A 22590-nucleotide genomic window follows, 5' to 3' on the forward strand; every position below is an offset into this window, starting at 1 on the left:
CTCGCCGCACCATCGTGTCCTCTCGCCACCATTGTGTCCTCTCGCCGCACCATCGTGTCCTCTCGCCACCATCGTGTCCTCCCGCCACCATCGTGTCCTCTCGCCACCATCGTGTCCTCTCGCCGCACCATCGTGTCCTCCCGCCACCATCGTGTCCTCTCGCCGCACCATCGTGTCCTCTCACCACTATTGTGTCCTCTCGCCGCACCATCGTGTCCTCTCGCCGCACCATCGTGTCCTCTCGCCACCATCGTGTCCTCCCGCCACCATCGTGTCCTCTCGCCACCATCGTGTCCTCTCGCCGCACCATCGTGTCCTCTCGCCGCACCATCGTGTCCTCTCGCCACCATCGTGTCCTCCCGCCACCATCGTGTCCTCTCGCCACCATCGTGTCCTCTCGCCGCACCATCGTGTCCTCTCGCCACCATCGTGTCCTCTCGCTGCACCATCGTGTCCTCTCGCCACCATCGTGTCCTCCCGCCACCATCGTGTCCTCTCGCCACCATCGTGTCCTCTCGCCGCACCATCGTGTCCTCCCGCCACCATCGTGTCCTCTCGCCACCATCGTGTCCTCTCGCCGCACCATCGTGTTCTCTCGCCACCATCGTGTCCTCTCGCCACCATCGTGTCCTCCCGCCACCATCGTGTCCTCTCGCCACCATCGTGTCCTCTCGCCGCACTATTGTGTCCTCTCGCCACCATCGTGTCCTCTCGCCGCACCATCGTGTCCTCTCGCCGCACCATCGTGTCCTCTCGCCACCATCGTGTCCTCTCGCCACCATCGTGTCCTCTCGCCACCATTGTGTCCTCTCGCTGCACCATCGTGTCCTCTCGCCACCATCGTGTCCTCCCGCCACCATCGTGTCCTCTCGCCACCATCGTGTCCTCTCGCCGCACCATCGTGTCCTCCCGCCACCATCGTGTCCTCTCGCCACCATCGTGTCCTCTCGCCGCACCATCGTGTCCTCTCGCCACCATCGTGTCCTCTCGCCACCATCGTGTCCTCCCGCCACCATCGTGTCCTCTCGCCACCATCGTGTCCTCTCGCCGCACCATCGTGTCCTCTCACCACTATTGTGTCCTCTCGCCACCATCGTGTCCTCTCGCCGCACCATCGTGTCCTCTCGCCACCATCGTGTCCTCTCGCCACCATCGTGTCCTCTCGCCACCATTGTGTCCTCTCGCCACCATCGTGTCCTCTCGCCACCATCGTGTCCTCTCGCCGCACCATCGTGTCCTCTCACCACTATTGTGTCCTCTCGCCGCACCATCGTGTCCTCTCGCCGCACCATCGTGTCCTCTCGCTGCACCATCGTGTCCTCTCGCCGCACCATCGTGTCCTCTCGCCGCACCATCGTGTCCTCTCGCCGCACCATCGTGTCCTCTCGCCGCACCATCGTGTCCTCTCGCCGCACCATCGTGTCCTCTCGCCACCATCGTGTCCTCCCGCCACCATCGTGTCCTCTCGCCACCATCGTGTCCTCTCGTCGCACCATCGTGTCCTCTCGCCGCACCATCGTGTCCTCTCGCCGCACCATCGTGTCCTCCCGCCACCATCGTGTCCTCTCGCCACCATCGTGTCCTCTCGCCGCACCATCGTGTCCTCTCGCCACCATCGTGTCCTCTCGCCGCACCATCGTGTCCTCTCGCCACCATCGTGTCCTCTCGCCGCACCATCGTGTCCTCTCGCCACCATCGTGTCCTCCCGCCACCATCGTGTCCTCTCGCCACCATCGTGTCCTCTCGCCGCACCATCGTGTCCTCTCGCCACCATTGTGTCCTCTCGCCGCACCATCGTGTCCTCTCGCCACCATCGTGTCCTCCCGCCACCATCGTGTCCTCTCGCCGCACCATCGTGTCCTCCCGCCACCATCGTGTCCTCTCGCCGCACCATCGTGTCCTCTCACCACTATTGTGTCCTCTCGCCGCACCATCGTGTCCTCTCGCCGCACCATCGTGTCCTCTCGCCGCACCATCGTGTCCTCTCGCCGCACCATCGTGTCCTCTCGCCGCACCATCGTGTCCTCTCGCCGCACCATCGTGTCCTCTCGCCGCACCATCGTGTCCTCCCGCCACCATCGTGTCCTCCCGCCACCATCGTGTCCTCTCGCCGCACCATCGTGTCCTCTCGCCGCACCATCGTGTCCTCTCGCCACCATCGTGTCCTCCCGCCACCATCGTGTCCTCTCGCCACCATCGTGTCCTCTCGCCGCACCATCGTGTCCTCTCGCCACCATCGTGTCCTCTCGCCGCACCATCGTGTCCTCTCGCCACCATCGTGTCCTCCCGCCACCATCGTGTCCTCTCGCCACCATCGTGTCCTCCCGCCACCATCGTGTCCTCCCGCCGCACCATCGTGTCCTCTCGCCGCACCATCGTGTCCTCTCGCCGCACCATCGTGTCCTCTCGCCGCACCATCGTGTCCTCTCGCCACCATCGTGTCCTCCCGCCACCATCGTGTCCTCTCTCGCCACCATCGTGTCCTCTCGCCGCACCATCGTGTCCTCTCGCCACCATCGTGTCCTCTCGCCGCACCATCGTGTCCTCTCGCCACCATCGTGTCCTCCCGCCACCATCGTGTCCTCTCGCCACCATCGTGTCCTCCCGCCACCATCGTGTCCTCCCGCCGCACCATCGTGTCCTCTCGCCGCACCATCGTGTCCTCTCGCCGCACCATCGTGTCCTCTCGCCGCACCATCGTGTCCTCTCGCCGCACCATCGTGTCCTCTCGCCGCACCATCGTGTCCTCTCGCCGCACCATCGTGTCCTCTCGCCACCATCGTGTCCTCCCGCCACCATCGTGTCCTCTCGCCACCATCGTGTCCTCTCGCCGCACCATCGTGTCCTCTCGCCACCATCGTGTCCTCTCGCCACCATCGTGTCCTCCCGCCACCATCGTGTCCTCTCGCCACCATCGTGTCCTCTCGCCGCACCATCGTGTCCTCTCGCCGCACCATCGTGTCCTCTCGCCGCACCATCGTGTCCTCTCGCCGCACCATCGTGTCCTCTCGCCGCACCATCGTGTCCTCTCGCCACCATCGTGTCCTCCCGCCACCATCGTGTCCTCTCGCCACCATCGTGTCCTCTCGCCGCACCATCGTGTCCTCTCGCCGCACCATCGTGTCCTCTCGCCGCACCATCGTGTCCTCCCGCCACCATCGTGTCCTCTCGCCACCATCGTGTCCTCTCGCCGCACCATCGTGTCCTCTCGCCACCATCGTGTCCTCTCGCCGCACCATCGTGTCCTCTCGCCACCATCGTGTCCTCTCGCCACCATCGTGTCCTCTCGCCGCACCATCGTGTCCTCTCGCCACCATCGTGTTCTCCTGCCACCATCGTGTCCTCCCGCCACCATCGTGTCCTCTCGCCACCATCGTGTCCTCTCGCCGCACCATCGTGTCCTCTCGCCACCATTGTGTCCTCTCGCCGCACCATCGTGTCCTCTCGCCACCATCGTGTCCTCCCGCCACCATCGTGTCCTCTCGCCACCATCGTGTCCTCTCGCCGCACCATCGTGTCCTCCCGCCACCATCGTGTCCTCTCGCCGCACCATCGTGTCCTCTCACCACTATTGTGTCCTCTCGCCGCACCATCGTGTCCTCTCGCCGCACCATCGTGTCCTCTCGCCACCATCGTGTCCTCCCGCCACCATCGTGTCCTCTCGCCACCATCGTGTCCTCTCGCCGCACCATCGTGTCCTCTCGCCGCACCATCGTGTCCTCTCGCCACCATCGTGTCCTCCCGCCACCATCGTGTCCTCTCGCCACCATCGTGTCCTCTCGCCGCACCATCGTGTCCTCTCGCCACCATCGTGTCCTCTCGCTGCACCATCGTGTCCTCTCGCCACCATCGTGTCCTCCCGCCACCATCGTGTCCTCTCGCCACCATCGTGTCCTCTCGCCGCACCATCGTGTCCTCCCGCCACCATCGTGTCCTCTCGCCACCATCGTGTCCTCTCGCCGCACCATCGTGTTCTCTCGCCACCATCGTGTCCTCTCGCCACCATCGTGTCCTCCCGCCACCATCGTGTCCTCTCGCCACCATCGTGTCCTCTCGCCGCACTATTGTGTCCTCTCGCCACCATCGTGTCCTCTCGCCGCACCATCGTGTCCTCTCGCCGCACCATCGTGTCCTCTCGCCACCATCGTGTCCTCTCGCCACCATCGTGTCCTCTCGCCACCATTGTGTCCTCTCGCTGCACCATCGTGTCCTCTCGCCACCATCGTGTCCTCCCGCCACCATCGTGTCCTCTCGCCACCATCGTGTCCTCTCGCCGCACCATCGTGTCCTCCCGCCACCATCGTGTCCTCTCGCCACCATCGTGTCCTCTCGCCGCACCATCGTGTCCTCTCGCCACCATCGTGTCCTCTCGCCACCATCGTGTCCTCCCGCCACCATCGTGTCCTCTCGCCACCATCGTGTCCTCTCGCCGCACCATCGTGTCCTCTCACCACTATTGTGTCCTCTCGCCACCATCGTGTCCTCTCGCCGCACCATCGTGTCCTCTCGCCACCATCGTGTCCTCTCGCCACCATCGTGTCCTCTCGCCACCATTGTGTCCTCTCGCCACCATCGTGTCCTCTCGCCACCATCGTGTCCTCTCGCCGCACCATCGTGTCCTCTCACCACTATTGTGTCCTCTCGCCGCACCATCGTGTCCTCTCGCCGCACCATCGTGTCCTCTCGCTGCACCATCGTGTCCTCTCGCCGCACCATCGTGTCCTCTCGCCGCACCATCGTGTCCTCTCGCCGCACCATCGTGTCCTCTCGCCGCACCATCGTGTCCTCTCGCCGCACCATCGTGTCCTCTCGCCACCATCGTGTCCTCCCGCCACCATCGTGTCCTCTCGCCACCATCGTGTCCTCTCGTCGCACCATCGTGTCCTCTCGCCGCACCATCGTGTCCTCTCGCCGCACCATCGTGTCCTCCCGCCACCATCGTGTCCTCTCGCCACCATCGTGTCCTCTCGCCGCACCATCGTGTCCTCTCGCCACCATCGTGTCCTCTCGCCGCACCATCGTGTCCTCTCGCCACCATCGTGTCCTCTCGCCGCACCATCGTGTCCTCTCGCCACCATCGTGTCCTCCCGCCACCATCGTGTCCTCTCGCCACCATCGTGTCCTCTCGCCGCACCATCGTGTCCTCTCGCCACCATTGTGTCCTCTCGCCGCACCATCGTGTCCTCTCGCCACCATCGTGTCCTCCCGCCACCATCGTGTCCTCTCGCCGCACCATCGTGTCCTCCCGCCACCATCGTGTCCTCTCGCCGCACCATCGTGTCCTCTCACCACTATTGTGTCCTCTCGCCGCACCATCGTGTCCTCTCGCCGCACCATCGTGTCCTCTCGCCGCACCATCGTGTCCTCTCGCCGCACCATCGTGTCCTCTCGCCGCACCATCGTGTCCTCTCGCCGCACCATCGTGTCCTCTCGCCGCACCATCGTGTCCTCCCGCCACCATCGTGTCCTCCCGCCACCATCGTGTCCTCTCGCCGCACCATCGTGTCCTCTCGCCGCACCATCGTGTCCTCTCGCCACCATCGTGTCCTCCCGCCACCATCGTGTCCTCTCGCCACCATCGTGTCCTCTCGCCGCACCATCGTGTCCTCTCGCCACCATCGTGTCCTCTCGCCGCACCATCGTGTCCTCTCGCCACCATCGTGTCCTCCCGCCACCATCGTGTCCTCTCGCCACCATCGTGTCCTCCCGCCACCATCGTGTCCTCCCGCCGCACCATCGTGTCCTCTCGCCGCACCATCGTGTCCTCTCGCCGCACCATCGTGTCCTCTCGCCGCACCATCGTGTCCTCTCGCCACCATCGTGTCCTCCCGCCACCATCGTGTCCTCTCTCGCCACCATCGTGTCCTCTCGCCGCACCATCGTGTCCTCTCGCCACCATCGTGTCCTCTCGCCGCACCATCGTGTCCTCTCGCCACCATCGTGTCCTCCCGCCACCATCGTGTCCTCTCGCCACCATCGTGTCCTCCCGCCACCATCGTGTCCTCCCGCCGCACCATCGTGTCCTCTCGCCGCACCATCGTGTCCTCTCGCCGCACCATCGTGTCCTCTCGCCGCACCATCGTGTCCTCTCGCCGCACCATCGTGTCCTCTCGCCGCACCATCGTGTCCTCTCGCCGCACCATCGTGTCCTCTCGCCACCATCGTGTCCTCCCGCCACCATCGTGTCCTCTCGCCACCATCGTGTCCTCTCGCCGCACCATCGTGTCCTCTCGCCACCATCGTGTCCTCTCGCCACCATCGTGTCCTCCCGCCACCATCGTGTCCTCCCGCCGCACCATCGTGTCCTCTCGCCACCATTGTGTCCTCTCGCCGCACCATCGTGTCCTCTCGCCGCACCATCGTGTCCTCTCGCCACCATCGTGTCCTCCCGCCACCATCGTGTCCTCCCGCCGCACCATCGTACAAAGAGTTGTGTTTGTGTTTCAGGTGAAGTACAAAGAGGAGAGTCTGAAGGAGATGAGGCTGAACCTGTTTTCTCTGCTGCCTCAGACTTTAGAGACTCAACACGCCAAAGAGGCCGACGCCCTGCAGAGTGAGGTAATGCAGGCCCCGCCTCCTGCAGAGTGAGGTAATGCAGGCCCCGCCTCCTGCAGAGTGAGGTAATGCAGGCCCCGCCTCCTGCAGAGTGAGGTAATGCAGGCCCCGCCTCCTGCAGAGTGAGGTAATGCAGGCCCCGCCTCCTGCAGAGTGAGGTAATGCAGGCCCCGCCTCCTGCAGAGTGAGGTAATGCAGGCCCCGCCTCCTGCAGAGTGAGGTAATGCAGGCCCCGCCTCCTGCAGAGTGAGGTAATGCAGGCCCCGCCTCCCGCAGAGTGAGGTAATGCAGGCCCCGCCTCCTGCAGAGTGAGGTAATGCAGGCCCCGCCTCCCACAGAGTGAGGTAATGCAGGCCCCGCCTCCTGCAGAGTGAGGTAATGCAGGCCCCGCCTCCTGCAGAGTGAGGTAATGCAGGGCCCCTCCCCCTGCAGAGTGAGGTAATGCAGGCCCCGCCTCCTGCAGAGTGAGGTAATGCAGGGCCCCTCCCCCTGAAGAGTGAGGTAATGCAGGGCCCCTCCCCCTGAAGAGTGAGGTAATGCAGGCCCCGCCTCCTGCAAACCCCTCTGTGTCAGGATGTGTCAGATGCCCTCCCTCTGTGCTGCAGGTCAGGTCCAGGGGCGTGGCTAGGCAGCAGTGGTCGGACGCTCTGTTCCACCGTTTGCCTCGGACGTTGGAGACTGAACACGCCGCTCACGCCGCGCAGATCTTCGACCAGGTGCAGCGCCCCCTACAGCTGAGTGTTTGCATAGGGCGCCCCCTTCAGCTGAGTGTTTGCATGTGCAGCGCCCCCTACAGCTGTGTGTTTGCATGTGCAGCGCCCCCTACAGCTGAGTGTTTGCATGTGCAGCGCCCCCTACAGCTGAGTGTTTGCATGTGCAGCGCCCCCTACAGCTGTGTGTTTGCATGTGCAGCGCCCCCTACAGCTGTGTGTTTGCATGTGCAGCGCCCCCTACAGCTGTGTGTTTGCATGTGCAGCGCCCCCTACAGCTGAGTGTTTGCATGTGCAGCGCCCCCTACAGCTGTGTGTTTGCATGTGCAGCGCCCCCTACAGCTGTGTGTTTGCATAGGGCGCCCCCTACAGCTGTGTGTTTGCATAGGGCGCCCCCTACAGCTGTGTGTTTGCATAGGGCGCCCCCTACAGCTGTGTGTTTGCATAGGGCGCCCCCTACAGCTGTGTGTTTGCATAGGGCGCCCCCTACAGCTGTGTGCTTGCATAGGGCGCCCCCTACAGCTGTGTGTTTGCATAGGGCGCCCCCTACAGCTGTGTGTTTGCATAGGGCGCCCCCTACAGCTGTGTGTTTGCATAGGGCGCCCCCTACAGCTGTGTGTTTGCATAGGGCGCCCCCTACAGCTGTGTGTTTGCATGTGGTTTAGGTCGTCATGTCACAAATGTTTTTATTTCCCCGCTAAATACATTCTATTCTTATTGTTGTTTATTGCTGTTTTAAGTGAGAAGTTCATTTGTTACTTTCTTAAACTCTTTTGTATCATTTTAATGTTGAATCTTTGTCGTTTGTTGTATAAACTCTGCATGTGTTTCACCCGTGTCCAGGAGAAGCAGACGAAACATAGACTTGAATGAATAAATAAACTAATAAAGACCTAAATATCCAAACCAAATAGTGAATATTGTATCGGCTAAAAACCAAACCCATATCGGCCCCTCCCATTAGAGGAGTGACAAGGACGTCATATTGACAATCGTCTTCCAATTCAACATGAGGCCCGGGGGGCAAATCAGGCCCTCCACGCGGTTTAATGCGGCCCACATCTCATCTTCCAAATATTAAAATAATAATAATTCAACGACACTAGTTTAAACTTGGTTCAGACTGTGGTAGAGCATTTTGTCGTGTTATATATCCGTATTTTATTGTATTTACTCTTGTTTTTGTATAATCTTGTGTCTCCCACAGCGTCTGTATCAGGCTTCGGTGAAGAAGGCTCTGATTCGTCCAGTTTATCATCAGCTTCAGGAAACTCTGGACACTCAGCAAGCGCGCGAGCTCACACAGCTCTACAGCGAGGTACAGGGACCAGCTTTAGTCCTGGTTTAGACCTGCTTTAGTCCTGGTTTAGACCTGGTTTGGACCTGCTTTAGTCCTGGTTTAGTCCTGGTTTAGTCCTGGTTTAGACCTGGTTTAGACCTGGTTTGGACCTGCTTTAGTCCTGCTTTAGTCCTGCTTTAGTCCTGCTTTAGTCCTTCTTTAGTCCTGTTAGTCCTGCTTCAGTCCTGTTAGTCCTGCTTTAGTCCTGCTTTAGACCTGCTTTAGTCCTGCTTTAGACCTGCTTTAGTCCTGCTTTAGTCCTGCTTTAGTCCTGCTTTAGTCCTTCTTTAGTCCTGTTAGTCCTGCTTCAGTCCTGTTAGTCCTGCTTTAGTCCTGCTTTAGTCCTTCTTTAGTCCTGTTAGTCCTGCTTTAGTCCTGTTAGTCCTGCTTCAGTCCTGTTAGTCCTGCTTCAGTCCTGTTAGTCCTGCTTTAGTCCTGCTTTAGTCCTTCTTTAGTCCTGTTAGTCCTGCTTTAGTCCTGCTTTAGTCCTTCTTTAGTCCTGTTAGTCCTGCTTCAGTCCTGTTCGTCCTGCTTTAGTCCTGCTTTAGTCCTTCTTTAGTCCTGTTAGTCCTGCTTTAGTCCTGCTTTAGTCATTCTTTAGTCCTGTTAGTCCTGCTTCAGTCCTGTTAGTCCTGCTTTAGTCCTGCTTTAGTCCTTCTTTAGTCCTGTTAGACCTGCTTTAGTCCTGCTTTAGACCTGCTTTAGACCTGCTTTAGACCTGATTTAGTCCTGCTTTAGTCCTGCTTTAGTCCTGCTTTAGACCTGTTTTAGTCCTGCTTTAGACCTGCTTTAGACCTGCTTTAGACCTGCTTTAGTCCTGCTTTAGACCTGCTTTAGTCCTGCTTTAGACCTGCTTTAGTCCTGCTTTAGACCTGTTTTAGTCCTGCTTTAGACCTGCTTTAGTCCTGCTTTAGTCCTGCTTTAGACCTGCTTTAGTCCTGCTTTAGTCCTGCTTTAGACCTGTTTTAGTCCTGTTAGACCTGCTTTAGTCCTGCTTTAGTCCTGCTTTAGTCCTGCTTTAGTCCTGCTTTAGACCTGCTTTAGACCTGCTTTAGACCTGCTTTAGTCCTGTTAGACCTGCTTTAGTCCTGCTTTAGACCTGCTTTAGTCCTGCTTTAGACCTGCTTTAGACCTGCTTTAGACCTGCTTTAGTCCTGCTTTAGACCTGCTTTAGTCCTGCTTTAGTCCTGCTTTAGTCCTGCTTTAGACCTGCTTTAGACCTGCTTTAGACCTGCTTTAGACCTGCTTTAGACCTGTTTTAGTCCTGTTAGACCTGCTTTAGTCCCGCTTTAGTCCTGCTTTAGTCCTGCTTTAGTCCTGCTTTAGACCTGCTTTAGTCCTGCTTTAGTCCTGCTTTAGTCCTGCTTTAGACCTGCTTTAGACCTGCTTTAGACCTGCTTTAGTCCTGCTTTAGACCTGCTTTAGACCTGCTTTAGTCCTGCTTTAGACCTGCTTTAGTCCTGCTTTAGTCCTGCTTTAGACCTGCTTTAGACCTGCTTTAGACCTGCTTTAGACCTGCTTTAGTCCTGCTTTAGTCCTGCTTTAGTCCTGCTTTAGACCTGCTTTAGTCCTGCTTTAGTCCTGCTTTAGTCCTGCTTTAGTCCTGCTTTAGTCCTGCTTTAGACCTGCTTTAGTCCTGCTTTAGACCTGCTTTAGACCTGCTTTAGTCCTGCTTTAGTCCTGCTTTAGTCCTGCTTTAGACCTGCTTTAGTCCTGCTTTAGTCCTGCTTTAGTCCTGCTTTAGACCTGCTTTAGACCTGCTTTAGACCTGCTTTAGTCCTGCTTTAGTCCTGCTTTAGACCTGCTTTAGTCCTGCTTTAGACCTGCTTTAGTCCTGCTTTAGTCCTGCTTTAGACCTGCTTTAGACCTGCTTTAGTCCTGGTTTAGTCCTGCTTTAGACCTGCTTTAGACCTGCTTTAGTCCTGCTTTAGTCCTGCTTTAGACCTGCTTTAGACCTGCTTTAGACCTGCTTTAGACCTGCTTTAGTCCTGCTTTAGACCGGCTTTAGTCCTGCTTTAGTCCTGCTTTAGTCCTGCTTTAGACCTGCTTTAGTCCTGCTTTAGTCCTGCTTTAGTCCTGCTTTAGACCTGCTTTAGTCCTGCTTTAGACCTGCTTTAGTCCTGCTTTAGACCTGCTTTAGTCCTGCTTTAGACCTGCTTTAGTCCTGCTTTAGACCGGCTTTAGTCCTGCTTTAGTCCTGCTTTAGTCCTGCTTTAGACCTGCTTTAGTCCTGCTTTAGTCCTGCTTTAGTCCTGCTTTAGTCCTGCTTTAGTCCTGCTTTAGTCCTGCTTTAGTCCTGCTTTAGTCCTGCTTTAGACCTGCTTTAGTCCTGCTTTAGTCCTGCTTTAGACCTGCTTTAGACCTGCTTTAGTCCTGGTTTAGTCCTGCTTTAGACCTGCTTTAGACCTGCTTTAGTCCTGCTTTAGTCCTGCTTTAGACCTGCTTTAGACCTGCTTTAGACCTGCTTTAGACCTGCTTTAGTCCTGCTTTAGACCGGCTTTAGTCCTGCTTTAGTCCTGCTTTAGTCCTGCTTTAGACCTGCTTTAGTCCTGCTTTAGTCCTGCTTTAGTCCTGCTTTAGACCTGCTTTAGTCCTGCTTTAGACCTGCTTTAGTCCTGCTTTAGACCTGCTTTAGTCCTGCTTTAGACCTGCTTTAGTCCTGCTTTAGACCGGCTTTAGTCCTGCTTTAGTCCTGCTTTAGTCCTGCTTTAGACCTGCTTTAGTCCTGCTTTAGTCCTGCTTTAGTCCTGCTTTAGTCCTGCTTTAGTCCTGCTTTAGTCCTGCTTTAGTCCTGCTTTAGTGCTGGTTTGTTCTCTCAGGTGAAATACCGTGAGGATGGACGCAGGTCTCTGTCTCAGAGCTTCTACTCTCAGCTCCCTCAGACGACAGACACTGAGTTCTACCAGAGGATCTCCACCCTCCAGAGCCAGGTGAGAGCAAAGCATCATGGGAGTCCTCCAGAGCCAGGTGAGAGCAAAGCATCATGGGAGTCCTCCAGAGCCAGGTGAGAGCAAAGCATCATGGGAGTCCTCCAGAGCCAGGTGAGAGCAAAGCATCATGGGAGTCCTCCAGAGCCAGGTGAGAGCAAAGCATCATGGGAGTCCTCCAGAGCCAGATGAGAGCAAAGCATCATGGGAGTCCTCCAGAGCCAGGTGAGAGCAAAGCATCATGGGAGTCCTCCAGAGCCAGGTGAGAGCAAAGCATCATGGGAGTCCTCCAGAGCCAGGTGAGAGCAAAGCATCATGGGAGTCCTCCAGAGCCAGGTGAGAGCAAAGCATCATGGGAGTCCTCCAGAGCCAGGTGAGAGCAAAGCATCATGGGAGTCCTCCAGAGCCAGGTGAGAGCAAAGCATCATGGGAGTCCTCCAGAGCCAGGTGAGAGCAAAGCATCATGGGAGTCCTCCAGAGCCAGGTGAGAGCAAAGCATCATGGGAGTCCTCCAGAGCCAGGTGAGAGCAAAGCATCATGGGAGTCCTCCAGAGCCAGGTGAGAGCAAAGCATCATGGGAGTCCTCCAGAGCCAGGTGAGAGCAAAGCATCATGGGAGTCCTCCAGAGCCAGGTGAGAGCAAAGCATCATGGGAGTCCTCCAGAGCCAGGTGAGAGCAAAGCATCATGGGAGTCCTCCAGAGCCAGATGAGAGCAAAGCATCATGGGAGTCCTCCAGAGCCAGGTGAGAGCAAAGCATCATGGGAGTCCTCCAGAGCCAGATGAGAGCAAATGTATATTATTGTATTCATCACACAGAGACACGCTCCTCCCACAGAGACACGCTCCTCCCACAGAGACACGCTCCTCCCACAGAGACACGCTCCTCCCACAGAGACATGCTCCTCCCACAGAGACACGCAGAGTTAAATATGAGACATTTCAACACATACAATGCCTAATTCAAATATGTAAACCTGACATGATGATTACATTTGAGTAAACAAATATATACCTCTATATTGAAGATGTTTCCCTGTTCTCCTGCACCGTCACAAATACTGCGTAACAAGTTTGTGGTTGTGCAGGTGGCGTACAGCAGGGGGCGCCGCCGTGGCCGCTCTCTCTTCTCGTCTCTGCCTCAGACACTGGACACGCTCCGGGCCAAGCAGATGTCCCTCGTCCAGAGCCAGGTACCACGGCACAAACGGCACAAACGGCACGCCTTCTGTTTCCACTGACTCTCACTCCTGGAGCAGGCGCAGTACCGGCAGCAGGGGCAGAGGGCGCTGTACTCGTCTCTGCCTCGGACCCCGGACACGGAGAGAGTCCGAGCGCTCTCTCAGCTCTTCAGCCAGGTAAAGACTCACAGCACATGCTTTAGAAACACCATCAATCAAACTAAATGTACCTGATGGACACAGGAAGGTGCAGCATGATTACACATCCTCAAATCTACTTCATCACGTCCTCAGTAAATACTCTTGTCGTCCGCAAACTTGAGGAGGTGCAGCAGTTTGTGTACAGGGAGAAGAGCAGAGGAGAAAGTACACAGCCCTGAGGAGTCTTGATGCAGTAGATTGTGTACAGGGAGAAGAGCAGAGGAGAAAGTACACAGCCCTGAGGAGTCTTGATGCAGTAGTTTGTGTACAGGGAGAAGAGCAGAGGAGAAAGTACACAGCCCTGAGGAGTCTTGATGCAGTAGTTTGTGTACAGGGAGAAGAGCAGAGGAGAAAGTACACAGCCCTGAGGAGTCTTGATGCAGTAGTTTGTGTACAGGGAGAAGAGCAGAGGAGAAAGTACACAGCCCTGAGGAGTCTTGATGCAGTAGATTGTGTACAGGGAGAAGAGCAGAGGAGAAAGTACACAGCCCTGAGGAGTCCTGATGCAGTAGTTTGTGTACAGGGAGAAGAGCAGAGGAGAAAGTACACAGCCCTGAGGAGTCTTGATGCAGTAGTTTGTGTACAGGGAGAAGAGCAGAGGAGAAAGTACACAGCCCTGAGGAGTCTTGATGCAGTAGTTTGTGTACAGGGAGAAGAGCAGAGGAGAAAGTACACAGCCCTGAGGAGTCTTGATGCAGTAGTTTGTGTACAGGGAGAAGAGCAGAGGAGAAAGTACACAGCCCTGAGGAGTCTTGATGCAGTAGTTTGTGTACAGGGAGAAGAGCAGAGGAGAAAGTACACAGCCCTGAGGAGTCTTGATGCAGTAGATTGTGTACAGGGAGAAGAGCAGAGGAGAAAGTACACAGCCCTGAGGAGTGCTGATGCAGTAGTTTGTGTACAGGGAGAAGAGCAGAGGAGAAAGTACACAGCCCTGAGGAGTCTTGATGCAGTAGTTTGTGTACAGGGAGAAGAGCAGAGGAGAAAGTACACAGCCCTGAGGAGTCTTGATGCAGTAGTTTGTGTACAGGGAGAAGAGCAGAGGAGAAAGTACACAGCCCTGAGGAGTCTTGATGCAGTAGTTTGTGTACAGGGAGAAGAGCAGAGGAGAAAGTACACAGCCCTGAGGAGTCTTGATGCAGTAGTTTGTGTACAGGGAGAAGAGCAGAGGAGAAAGTACACATCCCTGAGGAGTCTTGATGCAGTAGTTTGTGTACAGGGAGAAGAGCAGAGGAGAAAGTACACAGCCCTGAGGAGTCTTGATGCAGTAGTTTGTGTACAGGGAGAAGAGCAGAGGAGAAAGTACACATCCCTGAGGAGTCTTAATGCAGTAGTTTGTGTACAGGGAGAAGAGCAGAGGAGAAAGTACACAGCCCTGAGGAGTCTTGATGCAGTAGTTTGTGTACAGGGAGAAGAGCAGAGGAGAAAGTACACAGCCCTGTGGAGCACCTGTGCTGAGAGCTTGTCCTGTCTCAAAACTCTATGATTAGGTCACATTTCCAGCTCCTCAGATTCAGCTTTGATGCTGCTGTAGGTTCAGAACTCAACAGTTTATAATGACTTTATGTTGTTTAAAAGTATCACGATACATATATCTGTATCGATACACGAAGTCCCAATAAGTCACCATGATATATCCCCATTTAGATATTTGAGCTCAGCCCTAGTGACCACTCAGAGTCATCTTGAAATACAACATGTAGTCACTTTGGCTTTTGAATCATTTAAATGTTTTTGTAAAATGTAGTAAATATATTAGTAATCATCATTTATTAACCTTAGTAATCATGCTTTATTAACCTTAGTAATCATCATTTATTAACCTTAGTAATCATCATTTATTAACCTTAGTAATCATGCTTTATTAACCTTAGTAATCATCATTTATTAACCTTAGTAATCATGCTTTATTAACCTTAGTAATCATGCTTTATTAACCTCAGTAAACATGCTTTATTAATCTTGGTAATCATGCTTTATTAACCTTAGTAAACATGCTTTATTAACCTTAGTAATCATGCTTTATTAACCTTAGTAATCATCATTTATTAACCTTAGTAATCATGCTTTATTAACCTTAGTAATCATCATTTATTAACCTTAGTAATCATGCTTTATTAACCTTAGTAATCATCATTTATTAACCTTAGTAATCATGCTTTATTAACCTTAGTAATCATGCTTTATTAACCTTAGTAATCATCATTTATTAACCTTAGTAATCATGCTTTATTAACCTTAGTAATCATCATTTATTAACCTTAGTAATCATGCTTTATTAACCTTAGTAATCATGCTTTATTAACCTTAGTAATCATCATTTATTAACCTTAGTAATCATGCTTTATTAACCTTAGTAATCATCATTTATTAACCTTAGTAATCATGCTTTATTAACCTTAGTAATCATCATTTATTAACCTTAGTAATCATGCTTTATTAACCTTAGTAATCATCATTTATTAACCTTAGTAATCATGCTTTATTAACCTTAGTAATCATGCTTTATTAACCTCAGTAAACATGCTTTATTAATCTTGGTAATCGTGTTTTATTAACCTTAGTAAACATGCTTTATTAACCTTAGTAATCATGCTTTATTAACCTTAGTAATCATCATTTATTAACCTTAGTAATCATGCTTTATTAACCTCAGTAAACATGCTTTATTAACCTTAGTAATCATCATTTATTAACCTTAGTAATCATGCTTTATTAACCTTAGTAATCATCATTTATTAACCTTAGTAATCATGCTTTATTAACCTTAGTAATCATCATTTATTAACCTTAGTAATCATGCTTTATTAACCTTAGTAATCATGCTTTATTAACCTTAGTAATCATCATTTATTAACCTTAGTAATCATGCTTTATTAACCTTAGTAATCATCATTTATTAACCTTAGTAATCATGCTTTATTAACCTTAGTAATCATCATTTATTAACCTTAGTAATCATGCTTTATTAACCTTAGTAATCATCATTTATTAACCTTAGTAATCATGCTTTATTAACCTTAGTAATCATGCTTTATTAACCTCAGTAAACATGCTTTATTAATCTTGGTAATCGTGTTTTATTAACCTTAGTAAACATGCTTTATTAACCTTAGTAATCATGCTTTATTAACCTTAGTAATCATCATTTATTAACCTTAGTAATCATGCTTTATTAACCTCAGTAAACATGCTTTATTAATCTTGGTAATCGTGTTTTATTAACCTTAGTAAACATGCTTTATTAATCTTGGTAATCATGCTTTATTAACCTTGGTAAACATGCTTTATTAACCTTAGTAAACATGCTTTATTAACCTTAGTAATCATGCTTTATTAACCTTAGTAAACATGCTTTATTAACCTTAGTAAACATGCTTTATTAACCTTAGTAAACATGCTTTATTAACCTTAGTAATTATGCTTTATTAACCTTAGTAATCATGCTTTATTAACCTTAGTAATTATGCTTTATTAACCTTAGTAAATATGCTTTATTAACCTTAGTAATTATGCTTTATTAACCTTAGTAATTATGCTTTATTAACCTTAGTAAACATGCTTTATTAACCTTAGTAATCATGCTTTATTAACCTCAGTAAACATGCTTTATTAATCTTGGTAATCGTGTTTTATTAACCTTAGTAAACATGCTTTATTAATCTTGGTAATCATGCTTTATTAACCTTGGTAAACATGCTTTATTAACCTTAGTAATTATGCTTTATTAACCTTAGTAAACATGCTTTATTAACCTTAGTAATCATGCTTTATTAACCTTAGTAAACATGCTTTATTAACCTTAGTAATTATGCTTTATTAACCTTAGTAAATATGCTTTATTAACCTTAGTAATTATGCTTTATTAACCTTAGTAAACATGCTTTATTAACCTTAGTAAACATGCTTTATTAACCTTAGTAATTATGCTTTATTAACCTTAGTAAACATGCTTTATTAACCTTAGTAATCATGCTTTATTAACCTTAGTAAACATGCTTTATTAACCTTAGTAATCATGCTTATTAACATTAATAATCATGCTTTATTAACCTTTTTAATCATGCTTTATTAACCTTAGTAATCATGCTTTATTAACCTTAGTAATTATGCTTTATTAACCTTAGTAATCATGCTTTATTAACCTTTTTAATCATGCTTTATTAACCTTAGTAATCATGCTTTATTAACCTTAGTAATCATGCTTTATTAACCTTAGTAATCATGCTTTATTAACCTTAGTAATCATGCTTTATTAACCTTAGTAATCATGCTTTATTAACCTTAGTAATCATGCTTTATTAACCTTAGTAATCATGCTTTATTAACCTTAGTAATTATGCTTTATTAACCTTAGTAATCATGCTTTATTAACCTTAGTAATCATGCTTTATTAACCTTAGTAATCATGCTTTATTAACCTTAGTAATCATGCTTTATTAACCTTAGTAATCATGCTTTATTAACCTTAGTAATCAAGCTTTATTAACCTTAATAATCATGCTTTATTAACCTTAGTAATCATGCTTTATTAACCTTAGTAATCATGCTTTATTAACCTTAGTAATCATGCTTTATTAACCTTAGTAATCATGCTTTATTAACCTTAGTAATCATGCTTTATTAACCTTAGTAATTATGCTTTATTAACCTTAGTAATCATGCTTTATTAACCTTAGTAATCATGCTTTATTAACCTTAGTAATCATGCTTTATTAACCTTAGTAAACATGCTTTATTAACCTTAGTAAACATGCTTTATTAACCTTAGTAATCAAGCTTTATTAACCTTAATAATCATGCTTTATTAACCTTAGTAATCATGCTTTATTAACCTTTGTAAACATGCTTTATTAACCTTAGTAATTATGCTTTATTAACCTTAGTAATTATGCTTTATTAACCTTAGTAATTATGCTTTATTAACCTTAGTAATCATGCTTTATTAACCTTAGTAATCATGCTTTATTAACCTTGGTAAACATGCTTTATTAACCTTAGTAATTATGCTTTATTAACCTTAGTAATTATGCTTTATTAACCTTAGTAATTATGCTTTATTAACCTTAGTAATCATGCTTTATTAACCTTAGTAATCATGCTTATTAACATTAATAATCATGCTTTATTAACCTTAGTAATCATGCTTTATTAACCTTTGTAATCATCCTTTATTAACCTTAATAATCATTATTAACATTAAAGGTGCCATAACATGCTTTTTTTTTCACGTTTCGTAGTCTATCTTAAGTGTATAATTGATAATAATAAGGGTTGTGCAACACCCTTAACATAATAGTTAAGAAATATCACCCAGACCTTGGACCCCCTCACCAACCCGGAAATGCAAACGGCTTGGTTTGATATTCGCCCCCACCCTTGCGAAGAGCGATCTGGCTCCCCCGCCCAACCCGTGACGTAGTCTCAGAGAGCGTGTGTGTGCCCCGCCCACCCGTGACGTAGTCTCAGAGAGCGTGTGTGTGCCCCGCCCACCCGTGACGTAGTCTCAGAGAGCGTGTGTGTGCCCCGCCCACCTGTGACGTAGTCTCAGAGAGCGTGTGTGTGCCCCGCCCACCTGTGACGTAGTCTCAGAGCGCGTGTGTGTGCCCCGCCCACCCGTGACGTAGTCTCAGAGCGCGTGTGTGCCCCGCCCACCTGTGACGTAGTCTCAGAGAGCGTGTGTGCCCCGCCCACCTGTGACGTAGTCTCAGAGAGCGTGTGTGCCCCGCCCACCTGTGACGTAGTCTCAGAGAGCGTGTGTGCCCCGCCCAACCCGTGACGTAGTCCCACAGCTGTCTGCTCCGCGCAGCTCCTGCCGCGCGAGTGAGTGAGAAACAATAGAACTTCAAATCAACACTACTTTGAGCCTAAATAAATCTGGTGTTTATTCTACAGCGTGCGCAGAACAGATATATATATATATATATATATATATATAAGTCTTATGTCCATCGCGCTCTTATTTCCTGGTTTTTCGGTATCGGATAGAACTTCTCTCTGTCTATTTTCCCGGTTGCTGCATCAACTGCCACATAAACCTTCACCATTGTGATAATAGTAAAGAGTGTGATGTCATTAATGACGTTTTGGGCCTCTTTGAGCCGTGTTTCCTCGTAAATTGAAGCAGAAAAACTCCGGAATGGGCTTGTAGGGAGACAGCAGCGCGGAGCAGCGCGGAGCCGGGGGGCGGGAGGCGGGAGGGGAGGGGGGGAGAGGGGGGATAATGACGCGTGCTTGCCCTTATGATGCGGTCTTGCCCCACCCCCCGTCAGTTTGGAGATTGGAGGTAGTCTGTAGTATAGCTAAACACTGCGGGAATCAATCAAAAAAACACTCTGGGGACATATATGAAGCACAAATAGCAATGTAAGAAGGTTAAAAGCTCTGAAAAGTCGATTTTGTATGTTATGGGACCTTTAATAATCATGCTTTATTAAACTTGGTTGTTTTCCAGGTCAAGTACAAACAGGAGTTGAGTCGTCGGCCGCTCTTCCATCTTCTCCCTCAGACTCTGGACACAGACTTCGCCAAAAACATGTCTGAGCTCCAGAGCCAGGTGTGACCCCATGATGACCCCATGAGTGTGACCCCATGATGACCCCATGAGTGTGACCCCATGATGACCCCATGAGTGTGACCCCACGATGACCCCATGAGTGTGACCCCATGATGACCCCATGAGTGTGACCCCACGATGACCCCATGAGTGTGACCCCATGATGACCCCATGAGTGTGACCCCATGATGACCCCATGAGTGTGACCCCATGAGTGTGACCCCATGCGTGTGACCCCATGAGCGTGACCCCATGAGCGTGACCCCATGAGCGTGACCCCATGAGCGTGACCCCATGAGCGTGACCCCATGGTGACCCCACTTTAACTGGGTGATTGTTGGTGTTTCAGGTCTGGTACAGGAGCGGTCGAGAGGAGCAGCGTGTGAGTCTGTTCTCTGCTCTGCCTCACACACTGACCACTCAGTTTGTGAAGGACATGGCAGAGACACACAGCCAGGTGAGGCCTAATCACATGTCAACAATCACATGTCAACAATCACATGTCAACAATAACACAATCACATGTCAACAATAACACAATCACTGGTCAACAATAACATGTCAACAATAACACAATCACATGTCAACAATAACACAATCACATGTCAACAATAACACAATCACTGGTCAACAATAACATGTCAACAATAACACAATCACATGTCAACAATAACACAATCACAGGTCAACAATAACATGTCAACAATAACATGTCAACAATAACACAATCACAGGTCAACAATAACATGTCAACAATAACACAATCACATGTCAACAATAACATGTCAACAATAACACAATCGCATGTCAATAATAACACAATCACTTGTCAACAATAACACAATCACATGTCAACAATCACATGTCAACAATCACACAATCACATGTCAACAATAACACAATCACAAGTCAACCATAACACAATCACAAGTCAACAATCACATGTCAACAATCACACAATCACATGTCAACAATAACACAATCACATGTCAACAATAACACAATCACTTGTCAACAATAACACAATCACAAGTCAACAATAACACAATCACAAGTCAACCATAACACAATCACAAGTCAACAATCACATGTCAACAATAACATAATCACATGTCAACAATAACACAATCACAAGTCAACAATAACACAATCACTTGTCAACAATAACACAATCACTTGTCAACAATAACACAATCACATGTCAACAATAACACAATCACAGGTCAACAATAACATGTCAACAATAACACAATCACATGTCAACAATAACATGTCAACAATAACACAATCACATGTCAACAATAACATGTCAACAATAACACAATCACATGTCAACAATAACACAATCACAGGTCAACAATAACATGTCAACAATAACACAATCACATGTCAACAATAACATGTCAACAATAACAATCACAGGTCAACAATAAAATGTCAACAATAACACAATCACATGTCAACAATAACACAATAACAGGTCAACAATAACATGTCAACAATAACACAATCACATGTCAACAATAACACAATCACAGGTCAACAATAACATGTCAACAATAACACAATCACAGGTCAACAATAACATGTCAACAATAACACAATCACATGTCAACAATCACATGTCAACAATCACACAATCACATGTCAACAATAACACAATCACAAGTCAACCATAACACAATCACAAGTCAACAATCACATGTCAACAATCACACAATCACATGTCAACAATAACACAATCACATGTCAACAATAACACAATCACATGTCAACAATAACACAATCACTTGTCAACAATAACACAATCACAAGTCAACAATAACACAATCACAAGTCAACCATAACACAATCACAAGTCAACAATCACATGTCAACAATAACATAATCACATGTCAACAATAACACAATCACAAGTCAACAATAACACAATCACTTGTCAACAATAACACAATCACTTGTCAACAATAACACAATCACATGTCAACAATAACACAATCACATGTCAACAATCACACAATCACATGTCAACAATAACACAATCACATGTCAACAATAACACAATCACATGTCAACAATAACACAATCACTTGTCAACAATAAAACAATCACAAGTCAACAATAACACAATCACAAGTCAACAATAACACAATCACTTGTCAACAATAACACAATCACTTGTCAACAATAACACAATCACATGTCAACAATAACACAATCACAGGTCAACAATAACATGTCAACAATAACACAATCACATGTCAACAATAACACAATCGCATGTCAACAATAACACAATCACATGTCAACAATAACACAATCACAGGTCAACAATAACATGTCAACAATAACACAATCACATGTCAACAATAACATGTCAACAATAACACAATCACATGTCAACAATAACACAATCACAGGTCAACAATAACATGTCAACAATAACACAATCACATGTCAACAATAACATGTCAACAATAACACAATCACAGGTCAACAATAACATGTCAACAATAACACAATCACATGTCAACAATAACACAATCACAGGTCAACAATAACATGTCAACAATAACACAATCACAGGTCAACAATAACATGTCAACAATAACACAATCACATGTCAACAATAACACAATCACAGGTCAACAATAACATGTCAACAATAACACAATCACATGTCAACAATAACACAATCACAGGTCAACAATAACATGTCAACAATAACACAATCACAGGTCAACAATAACATGTCAACAATAACACAATCACATGTCAACAATAACATGTCAACAATAACACAATCGCATGTCAATAATAACACGATCACTTGTCAACAATAACACAATCACATGTCAACAATCACATGTCAACAATCACACAATCACATGTCAACAATAACACAATCACATGTCAACAATCACACAATCACATGTCAACAATAACACAATCACATGTCAACAATAACACAATCACATGTCAACAATAACACAATCACTTGTCAACAATAACACAATCACAAGTCAACAATAACACAATCACAAGTCAACAATAACACAATCACTTGTCAACAATAACACAATCACTTGTCAACAATAACACAATCACATGTCAACAATAACACAA

At 48.5% G+C, this 22590-nt stretch overlaps 1 protein-coding gene across 1 annotated transcript in view; it reads left to right on the top strand.

Moving 5' to 3' along the window:
* The window catches only part of LOC140372538 (uncharacterized), a 112890-nt gene that overhangs the window by 45787 nt on the left and 44513 nt on the right, over positions 1-22590 (top strand). Inside the window, 8 exon segments of the mRNA XM_072459670.1 lie at positions 6448-6558; positions 7161-7271; positions 8473-8583; positions 11424-11534; positions 12618-12722; positions 12789-12887; positions 19363-19464; positions 19814-19921. Of these exon segments, the coding sequence (XP_072315771.1) occupies positions 6448-6558; positions 7161-7271; positions 8473-8583; positions 11424-11534; positions 12618-12722; positions 12789-12887; positions 19363-19464; positions 19814-19921 (858 nt within the window).

The sequence above is a fragment of the Eucyclogobius newberryi genome, unplaced genomic scaffold (assembly GCF_026437365.1).
Source record: "Eucyclogobius newberryi isolate DKJ021-1_F unplaced genomic scaffold, fEucNew1.0.hap1 SCAF_247, whole genome shotgun sequence".
In the NCBI taxonomy this organism is placed as follows: Eukaryota; Metazoa; Chordata; class Actinopteri; order Gobiiformes; family Gobiidae; genus Eucyclogobius; species Eucyclogobius newberryi.